Source organism: Aythya marila, assembly GCF_965140915.1.
Source record: "Aythya marila genome assembly, chromosome: Z".
Taxonomy (NCBI): Eukaryota; Metazoa; Chordata; class Aves; order Anseriformes; family Anatidae; genus Aythya; species Aythya marila.
This window is the reverse complement of record NC_139080.1, coordinates 13,778,831-13,789,481: the sequence shown is the minus strand read 5'-3', so window position 1 is coordinate 13,789,481 and position 10,651 is coordinate 13,778,831. Positions and strand designations below refer to the sequence as shown.

The following is a 10,651-nucleotide window of genomic DNA, read 5'->3' as shown; positions in this document are numbered from 1 at the left end:
ACCTGAAGCTTTCCAAATAAACATTTTTTTTGTCAAAAGTATACATTACATTATTACTTTGTAAGATGTCTTCCAAAAATAGCAGGGGACTCTGATAGTTTGTACACCATATTTATTTAAAAATTTTGAGTACTGACAGAGACTGAGTTATTTTCCATTGTGATTTTCATACATTTTAAGTGTCAGCATTTCAACAACAGCTGTGAAAGTTGAATTATAAACAACACAAAACTTTATACCTTGTTTCATTTTTAGCTCATTTTCAAGCACTAATACAAGACAGGTCTTTAAAAGAAACAAAAAAATATATGCCTCTCTACCCTTATGTCAGAAATATTTTTGTAATTGTTAGTGCTAGTGCCCTGACTGTCCCCTTTAACCTGCACAAAGGCTTTATCCCCCTTGGAACAGTTTGTGCCTGTATTTTACAGCACAGGCAGTTTCAAGAATCAGCAGCCATCAGGCCCAGCATGCAGAAGGTTTTATAGATAAAGAGGAGGTAACTTCCTAATGTCTCCAAGCAGAGCAGTACCTAGTAAACCATTGCCTTGCCTCCAGATTATAAAATGCCATCAATGGAGGATCTCCCTGGGAATGACCAGGAGAGCCACCTCTGCTGGAGCTGAGATGGGAACTCCTGAGAGGCCACAGTGTCTCACCACACCATGAAGGCAGTGCTGGCTGCTTTACCTCCACCCCCAGTATCCCTTCTGCTAGCTTCCTCTGCTGAATTACTGCAGCCAAGCTACAACAGCTCAGATGTAGGAAATCGTGCCTTGTTAGAGCTATCCCCTCTGGCATGACTAACCTGCACCATGCTGAAATTTAAAATGAAATTTAATCTGACTTCTTGAGTGAAGTTTCTGTATCAGAATTCCTTACACATGTAGTTCCTGATACAGAATATCTTTCAAGCCTTTTTTAATGCTTCTTTTTTGAAATGAAGGTTTTTTCAGATACAATAGTATCTAGGTTGCTTCATTAGAAATGTACAGTTTTTAAAAATCAGAATGGAAGACCAAGTTTACCTCAGCCTACTGTGTGGATTCTGGGAGTTATAAGAAATCTATGGTATTCAATTCCTTTTCTACAAATGCTGCAAGATAAAAAGTGAATGTTCTGGTAAGTTTTGAAATCACAACTATCATGTCCTTCAGTGCTAGCTAGAGGAAGTTGTTTTTTTTTTTTTTTTTTTTTTGTTAAACATGCAAACATAGCAGTGGAAGATCTAGCTGATATGGATCCTGCATATGATGTTCTTTGGAAAGGGGATTGATATATGTTTGCATATGACTACTATGTCTACTTACCTTGTTGTCTGGAGTTTGCTAAGTGCAAGGGTTAATGCTGGAAAAGGTTATGTGCCTCGGTAACACCTCTGCAAACAGTTGCTGTGCTAGAACAATGGTTCCCTCTGCTTGTTATAGGCCATGCAATATTGGCTTGCAAATTTTACATAATAACAGTAATTTGTGTTCAAACTATAGTATGCATCATTCCAGTGCAAAGTCAGTGTTTTTGAACTAGTCCTGAACCAACAGCTTTGAACAGTCAACAGAAGTAAGGCATCTGGGCTTGTGAAAGCCTCTGTCAAAAAGAGAAGCTGCAGTGGTTTCAGAAATTCCTGTTTCCGTTTTGTAACCCAAACATTGGACAGATGATCAAAGAGGGTACATCAAAGCCTCCTCCCAATGCAGTGTACATCTGTTTGTGAAATATATCTCAAACTGGTCTTCCTGCCAGCTGCCTCTCCGGGTGATGAGGGAACATCATCATTCAAAATACTGAGGTAGTACTGGGGCTGGTACGGCACTGCTGACACTTCTGCCTTGCTGGTTTCTAGTGTCTCTGGCAATTGATAGGGGTCAGATTCAACTGCAAGATGAGAAGAATAAGCCAAATTTTCAAACCAAGTATGAGTCTGAGGTGTAGGTGTGGATGTAAAGTTCCTCTTTTCATTTTCGTTTTCATTTTCATTATGATAATCCCAGAAAGAATTGTGGACGTCAGTCTTATCTTCTGTTGGCGTTGAAGGCATCAGGCTCTGTAGATGTAATTTCTGGGCTTCGACCTTATTATCCACTGCTAGGGTGTCAGGAGTGCAGTCACTTATTTTTAGAACTTTCTCAGGCCCAATCTACAGGAGAAACATAACAAAAATTATTCAATGAAAGAAGTCCAGAGTAAAGGAAAGTGAGTAATAACTTCAAGCACTTCTAAAATTACCTTACAGATTTTTTGAGTTTGGACTTTTCATATAAACCAACATAATGGAAAATCTGTACAAAACGTTTAATGGAAGAGGGATTTTATGTGAAATTTATCAGAGTATTTCTGATACAGAAGGGAAACATCATTGGAATGGGCTGCCTAAGGAAGTGGCAGAGTTCCCAGCCCTGGAGACATTTATGAGACACGTCCATGACGCTGAAGGGACGGGGTTTAGTGATGGCACGCAGCAGGCCAGGCTAATGGTTGAACTTAATAAAATTTTTCCAATCTAGATGATTCTATGATGTCCCTCTATTTTAAAGACTTCCTCAGTGTTTTTATCTGTGCAGTTTTGAAGTGTGAAACAGTGGGAAGGCAGCAGCCTATGGCTTAAGTTTTAGACTTCTCCCATTGTGTGGAATAAATAGCAGCAGCAGCCACCACACTTGCTAAGGTGAGACACAGTCATCCTTTCGTTACTCTTATTTTACACACGGTGTTGAGGCAGCAGCTCCTGGCTCAAGGGCCTGCAGGGGAAGATGATGGCCTTCTGCTCTTTTTTCACTGTCAGATCTGTCAATGCCTGGCAGATTCTCCCAAGGACCCTCAAGTGGATCAATTACCATGCTCTCCTTTGCCTTACAGTAGGTGACACAGGCAGCAGGATGGACAGCATTCACAGGCTGCACACAGCAAAGTGCACCATAATGCAGTATGGTCTGCTGAGTTCAGAGAGTACTGTGTTTTGAACAGTAATACTGAAGAAGCACCTACTCTATCAAAAGATTTCATTTACTGTTTGATTTGTATAATGGCAGGCTCTAATTTGCCTCCAGGGACAGCAACAGTACCAGAGGGACCGACATGGAGCTGGGACAGGGGAGGGTCAGGCTGGGGGTTAGGGAAAGGTTCTGCACCCAGAGGGTGGTCGGGCACTGGGACGGATTCCCCAGGGCAGTGGGCACAGCACTGAGCTGCTGGAGTTCAAGAAGTGTATGGACAATGTTCTCAGACACAGGGTCTGATTTTTGGGTGGTCCTGTGTAGAGCCAGGAGTTGGACTCAGTAACTCTTGTGGGTCCATTCCAACTCAGACTATGCTATGTTTTTGCTTTCACTTTTTACAGTAAGAGATTGAAGCATATAAACTGATCGGTAAATTATGATATTAAGTTATATTAATTTATGTATAATAAATATCACTCATTTTGTATGCAGCCATCAAAGGAAAACCTCCACTAATCAAGAATGGAAAAATTAAAAATAATAGATGTTCAGTGACCTTACCTTAAACTCTTTGAATGACAGCACTTTGCTTTTGTTAGGACTAGGTATTACAGGACAGCAGCACTCCTTCACCCTGGAAATAAGACAGCAAAACAAGTCAGTTTTGTTTTCTTATCAAAGCACATTCTACCAGCAGAAGCAACATACAGATGTGTACAGGAACAGATGTAAATGATGCTGCAAGCCAAATATTTCCAATGTCCACACAGGCAGACAGTCAAAGGAAAAATGAATGGGGCCTTACAACAGGCTGGGAGCAACAAGCAGCAGCTGCAGCTTGTAAATTACAGCAGTTGCATTCTCTGGCTACAGAAATAAAATGCATTGTAACTTACCACTTCATCTTCCAGACGCATATAGCTACTATTAGTGAAGGAACTATCACTAGCAGGACTAGAAGGTACATCATGTCTGCTGTGAAAGAAAAATACTTTAAAATCTTGTTTTCTGCATCTCCTTTGTTATAGTCAACACAGCCTGATTTTCTGGAACAAAAATACCATCAATATGGGATATGGGCCACAAATTCAGCAGTGAAATTATGTGTTCTGTGGTTGCAAGATATTTTGGCTCTAAGGTCTGGGATACAACTGTATGTCTTTATTTAGATATTGATTACCAAAATTTAAGTGTTACTAGATTCCTTCATTTTGCACTCAAGTTGGCTTCTTAATTGTAACTATAATTTCCAAGAGCTAAAGCAATAGTAATCTCACTTAACTATTTGTTAAATATAGACACTAGCACTGCACTAGTCTTCCTCTTCTAGGATTTATGCTGACATAAGAATCTCAGTATTTTTAATACTGGATATAAAACACAGCCTTAGAAAATGTTTTTCACAAATGGTTCAGGCTACTAGACGCAGGCCCTTACAAAGAACAAGTGCTCTCTCCCCATTTGCACTGGCTCCTGCCATCTTGGCCTGTCATCCGACTTGTGTGTCCCTACCACAAACCACAGCAGGAAAAGAAACATGTTACATTCTCCTTTTTATCTTTCCTGACTTAAGCCAGTACAAAAGTCTATCTGCACAAGAACAGGTTGGAGCATGGAAGCTGGAACACAGGTGCAAGAGGCAGAACCGCCTCTGCAAGGGAGCCGTGAGCATTTAGACACTTTTGCTAGTTAGCATAAAACATGAAGTGTCCTTGCATGAGACAACGCCTCCTCTTTTCCTCCGCATCCACCTTCACTCCAGGCAAATTTTTCAAAACTAGACAATTCCAATTTGGGTTACACATCTCACAGCTAAGACTACTGAGTGGTGTTTTCAAGAGAACAGAACTACAGGCATGTAATTTCCTGCTCTGCTTTTATCTGCCCAGTCAGTTAACTATAATGCTCAAACCAACAGCCCTCTTTCTGGCTTATGCAGGAATTAGCTTGGCAGGGGATTTAAAGACTGATGAGAATAACAACCAACATTAGAAGTTCAAGAGTCTGTACAGAAATTCTCTATTTGCACACAGGTCTGTAGTTTTTTCCATACTAGGAAACAACTTAAATCCAGACACAGCTCTTCAATGATCTACCAAACAGGACTCACTAGTCCTGCAAATCTGCATGCATTATGCTACTTCCCAGAATGATATGAGATTTAAATATTGTTGTAATTTTTTTTAATTCTAAATTAAAGATGTAGCTACTTCAAAGTACTAAAATGTCATGATGGCATGCGTATTTCATTTCTCAATTAGATCCTTTCTCAAGTGCTTTGAAAATTAAATGGTTTTCCCTTGAGAAAGAAAGGTCATTCTAACCTCAAACATCCTCCCATCTTTCTTCTAGGAGAAAAAAAATAATCTTACTGCCAATACTCACAGTCAAATGGTGTATCTATGTACATGAAGTTAAGCTCAGGAAACTCTCCTCCTCCAGTGTAGGCTACAACTGCTAATTTGTATTTCGTGTTTGACATTAGGTGTTTCACAGTGTATCTCCTTTCTTCTGGGTTTTCGATTGTGTATTTACATAGCACTGAGCCATCTAAAATGAAACAGATGTTACAAATCAGCTTAACCAAGTTTGCTAAACCACTGAAATAACAGAACATTTACAGTTTGCTTTCTTTGTAATCTGCACACTTTCTTCTGAGAATGATAGTCATCCTGACTCAGTGCCACTGGGCTGGGCTCACATCCCTCCTAACTGGACTCTTGCAGCATCAGCCGTCCTGCGGTAGACCACCTAACAACCTGCTGTCAGAAGCTGCAACTCTGTATTTCCATTTCCTCTTACTACAGCTTGATTTGTTTCTTAGCCTTTTTTTTTTTTTTTTTTTTTTTTTTTCCCTGGAATATGGTAGCCCTTAAGTTTAGGTGAAGTTTTTTTCAAGATAATTGAAAGGAAGAAACATCTGCCTCAAATACAAAAGAAAACAAAAACTCCTTATTGTGCCACTCCTGGACCCCAGGGAGGGAAGGGTTAGCTTATTTCCCGTTTCCAGTCACACCCTTTATCTGCCAGCTCAGGCAACTGGAAAACAGCAAATCTTTGATTTAAGCATTTTAAGTCTAGGTGGGGTTACTTGCAGAACTGTGGTACTTCAGTGTTTAGTTTAGTTTTGGCAAGAACTTTTACATAATACTTCTCCAGTTCAACCTATGCTTTTCAGCTTGGTAATCGTCTACTGAACAGAAGAATCAGAGATAACATGACAAACCTAATAGAAGAAGTAAAGGGAAAAAAAAAAAAGAAAAAAGAAAATAAACAAGAAAAAAAAAAAAAAAAAAAAAAAAAAAACACCTTGAATGGATTGGAAACACCTGGAAATTTTAACGCAAAGTCATCCAGAGCAGTTTTGAGTATGAAGCAGGAAAAACAGAAATAAAAATTTAAACATGGTTTTGTGCCACCCCGTGGCTTAGTTCTGCTGCCTGAGGAACTCCATGGTAGAGCACAGCCACAAATACTTTCATTATAAAAGAATTTAAATGGGGAATTTCCACTGTGATCCAATTCTGACGGAAATAAATGGCATTCCATCTGTTTCTAAAAACCTAGTAAAACTAACATACTTCTTACGACTCTCGTCCAAGCAGACCACAAACAGATGTTTTGGGAATTCTCCAGAACTCAGACTGCAAAAGGCAGAAACTGACTCCTCCTGCAGAGGAGAATCTTTTCCCACAAGAATCCTTTCTGGAGCTCACAATAAAGTTGAAGGGATATATGGAAAACAGGACAGGAGGCTACAAGTCTGTATAAAGCCAGGACCCTACTTCTGCACACTAACACCTCAAACACGTGGGAGGAATCGAAAGCAGCAGGTGTTGAAATCTATGCCTTACCTATGGGCTAATTTGCCTGCCCAATGTGAAATTTCCAAGAGTCTTCAGTATCAGCCACAAAAGTCTCTCACCTGTCTCAGTGACAGAACTTCCTAAATCAAATCCCAGGGCTCAGTAACTACCTGAATGAACATGTTTTTTGGATCCTTTCAAATTGCAATCCTCTTGAACGGGTGATACATAAATGCAGTAACCTCTTAGAAAACCACGGTCTGTCTTGTTTGTGGGGCAAGGATCCCAAAATAGTGTCACTGCATGGTTACTCAGTTCAATGTTTTTCACCTCAGTGCAGAACTCAGGAGCTGGAAGAATGGAAATTCACATTAAACTTGCCATTACCCGTTAATAATGCGTATCGTCCCACTTGAAAAAGTTCTAAATTCCTATGTGGTGTTTCTATCTTGCTCTTAAAAAATGAACAAAGCCAAAGAACTCCAAAATATCTGCCACCTTCAGTGTTCATGTAGCCCACATTATATGCACAGCAGTGACTGCTAATCATGGCTTAGTTTCCCCAGTTTGATGGGACTTAACATGTTAACTGCACTAGTCACATATCCTCTGTATTGGGCATGCAGATTGTTTTACAACTTGTAAATGTTTCTCTGATGATACAGAAACAACACAGCAATTACATGTCACATCTATTCAGATGAGAGCTGTGGAATTGCTCTGTTTGTGACAGATGAATTGAGCCAATATACAAATCCTAAATATACTGCCAACTTACGTTGCTCCTTGAGATAACCAGTCTTCCTCTCCAACAAGGAGGCTCTATTAGCAGTTGAGCCATAGACACGAAAGTTGTATCTTACCCCTGGAACAAAAGCAGCTAGAAAAGAGTAGAACTGATTACATAAATTGGTGAGGAGGCAGGTTACCCTGTTGGCTTGTTTTTGTTTTGTTTGTTTTTAATCAGTTGCGGTGTAGTTTCTTTATTGCAAATTGAAGTATGTTCTGTCAAATTTTAATCAAACGGGTTTCATTCCAACGTGAACTCTCATCTGCAAGAAAGTCTGGGAAGGCTGTATTCCCACAGCTGCAGAAGTATATCACAGTGACTTTCACATGGCCAGAAAGAACTGAGGTCAAATGGCCACCACTGAGATGAAATACACCCAACTGCTGCTGAGACATTCTCTGTGTTACACTGAGAGCACTAAACCTCTCACTGTGGATTGGGTGTTATCTTGCCTGAGTCTAAACTTCTCACCCATGTTATAGATAAGGCAGAGCTCCATTTTGTATGTCTTCTGCTGAAACAGATTTTGAACTCCTTCACCAACACTACTACTCCCCTACAAGATGTTACTTCAAGCTACTCAGAAGAGTTTTGCTAAAATATTGTTCTGATTTCCAGGGCTCAGTGGTGCTGACACATTTATGGTGTTTATTTCAGCTGCTGGGCAAAACATGATGTCACATGCTATTACAGAACTGCACCTGCACTGCACAGACTTCAATATTCCACACACATCCTAAATTCAATTAATGTCTACATGTCCTGGTTTCGGTTAGAACAGAATTAATTTTCTTCCTAGTAGCTGGTGGAATGCTGTGTTTTGGCTTAGGATGAGAAGAATGCTGATAACACTCCGATGTTTTAATTGTTGCAGAGCAGTGCTTATACCAAGCCAAGGACATCTCAGCCTTTTGCTCTGTCCTGCCAACGGGCAGGCTGGGGGTGCAGTAAGAGCTGGGAGGGGACAGACCCAGGACAGGTGACCCAAACTAGCCCAAGGGGTATTCCATACCATCTGGGGTCATGCTAAACAATATATATGGGTGGCTAGCCAGGGGAGGGGGCCGGACTGCTCGGGGTTAGGCTGGGCATCGGTCAGCAGGTGGTGAGCAATTGCATTGTGCATCACTTGTTTGTACACATTATTAGTAGTAGTACTATTATCATAATTGTATTATTATTGTTGTTGTTGTTGTTGTTGTTGTTGTTGTTGTTATTATTATTATTATTATTATTTTCCTGTCTTATTAAACTGTCTTTATCTCAACTCACGGGCTTCACTTTCCATTTCTTTCCCCCGTCCCAGAGAGGGAGGGGGAGGGTGAGCGAACGGCTGCGTGGTGTTTAGCTGCCGGCCGGGTTAAACCACGACACTACAATAAAAGAATTGCTCCACAGGTATCAGAAAAAAAAATTATTCTGCTTTCACCTGAGCTGATTAGAGCACTGGAAGTGCTGGGCCCAAATCTCTCCCACTGCAAATCACAAGGCTGCGACATCGGAAAGTTACACCAATCAATAACGTAACTGTCATATGCATGTCTGGGCTCCCAGGAAATCAAAATGCCATCCTCTGTACCATTAACCTTCTCTTCTTTAAGCTCTGAGTCATTGAGCATTTTTTCAGTGCCTAGGAATGAAAAAAACAGAGTTTTTATTACTTTCCTGCAGGAGACCTGCAAAAATGAAGGTCAATATTGTTCCTGTGTTAAGCAGTTGTAATAATAATAAAAGGGTTGTGCTCCTTCTTGATCAGACATTTAGGCTCTTTCACCTGCTGAAAACTGATCCCTTCATATAATGAAAATCGACGTCTCAAAAATCATCCAGTAATTATTATTATCAGAAAAAGAACTCAGCTGCATAAGCCTGGAGTCATGTATGGAAATCACGAAAGGCTAATTGCATGCACAAACTTCCCTGTGAGGAAGGCTGCTCCTTCAGGGCCCTTTCTGAAGGTGCGAGACCTAGCTGAAGGCTAACCATGCTTTGCTCTGCAGAAACTCTCTGTGGAAAACAGACTTTCTGTTGTGAGGGATGAATCAAAGCACTTAAGCTTAAAACAAACACAGTTAACACCATATAGGCCAAAATACAGCAATAATTTCCAGATAGCAGTGATTTCAGTTATTGGGTCTGGTTAATTTATTCCCCCAAGATGATGAATTACTATTTCACTTATAACAAGTGCACATAAAACTCTGATAATGGAAATCTAGGTTTAACTGAAAATACTCCTACTGTTATCTGTAGCTCCAGGGATGATCAGTATTGAAGGAAGTGAATAATTAACATTGTTTTTTGCCATGATAGTGATTCTGTAGGGATGATTATCAATGAAAATCCTTGTGCTATTATAGGCCGATGACAGGGAGATGCATTCAGCTTTAGAGCTGTCTTCTACTTTTTCCCAGGTTATTTCATATGAAATACTTCTTGCATTTGCTCGAAATCCTGGTTCTTGCTAGGGAAAAAAAATATGTGAGTAGACACAAATTATGTAGCAAATTTTGCTGAAAAAAAAAAATGAGAGGAACAATTAGAACTTTAAATAACTACTTTAATGTATTATTTCTGCAACAATATAGACACTTGTTTGCATGCACGCATAATTCATACTGACTGCAATGGAAATGTAGTATCAGTAATATAATAAAATAGAAGTATATAGGCCTGAAATGTCAAGATGACACACCATCACACAGCTAAAAACATCCTGAAATAGGCTATAAATAATATTTGACTTGGATGACATTTCCATACTGAATTGCTAGTAAGTGCACATAGACCTGTTGAAGTCCATGGAAGAAGTTTCCAACCCATTTATTAAGAGTTTTATTTCCATTTCTGTACCCACGTCACACCTTCCAGAACAAGGTCACGTTCCGCCCCCTCAGAACTGGTGTAATTTCACTCCAGATGTCCACTTTCCCTGATGGAGCTGGAATAAATACAGCAAAACAAAGATGTTCTAGGTGCAGAGAGGCTATTGCTCCCATTTGAACAGATTCAGCCCCCAAAACCTCTCTTTCCCAATCACTCTCAGATCTTGCTAAAACATTATCCTTTAGCTTCTTGTTGTCTTCAAATCTTGTTTTTTTTTTTTTTTTTTTTTTTTT

General features: G+C 39.9%; 1 protein-coding gene across 4 annotated transcripts in view; it reads right to left on the bottom strand.

Annotated features, from left to right (window-relative positions):
- Window positions 1-110: 110 nt before the first annotated feature.
- Window positions 111-10,651, bottom strand: part of LOC309889816 (oncostatin-M-specific receptor subunit beta-like) — a 33,506-nt gene continuing 22,965 nt past the window's right edge. For 2 of the 4 annotated variants that reach the window (XM_082782852.1, XM_082782853.1), the window contains exons 10-18: window positions 10,397-10,473; window positions 9,774-9,996; window positions 8,962-9,162; window positions 7,521-7,622; window positions 6,913-7,092; window positions 5,322-5,486; window positions 3,833-3,911; window positions 3,498-3,570; window positions 1,174-2,137 (exon numbers count right to left, since the gene is read on the bottom strand). In XM_082782852.1, coding sequence (XP_082638978.1) covers window positions 1,676-2,137; window positions 3,498-3,570; window positions 3,833-3,911; window positions 5,322-5,486; window positions 6,913-7,092; window positions 7,521-7,622; window positions 8,962-9,162; window positions 9,774-9,996; window positions 10,397-10,473 — 1,562 coding nt within the window. In that variant the 3' untranslated portion in view covers window positions 1,174-1,675. Of the gene's footprint in view, window positions 1,097-1,173; window positions 2,138-3,497; window positions 3,571-3,832; window positions 3,912-5,321; window positions 5,487-6,912; window positions 7,093-7,520; window positions 7,623-8,961; window positions 9,163-9,773; window positions 9,997-10,396; window positions 10,474-10,651 lie in introns of those variants that run through there. The other 2 variants (XR_014319321.1, XM_082782854.1) reach the window with 2 other exon arrangements.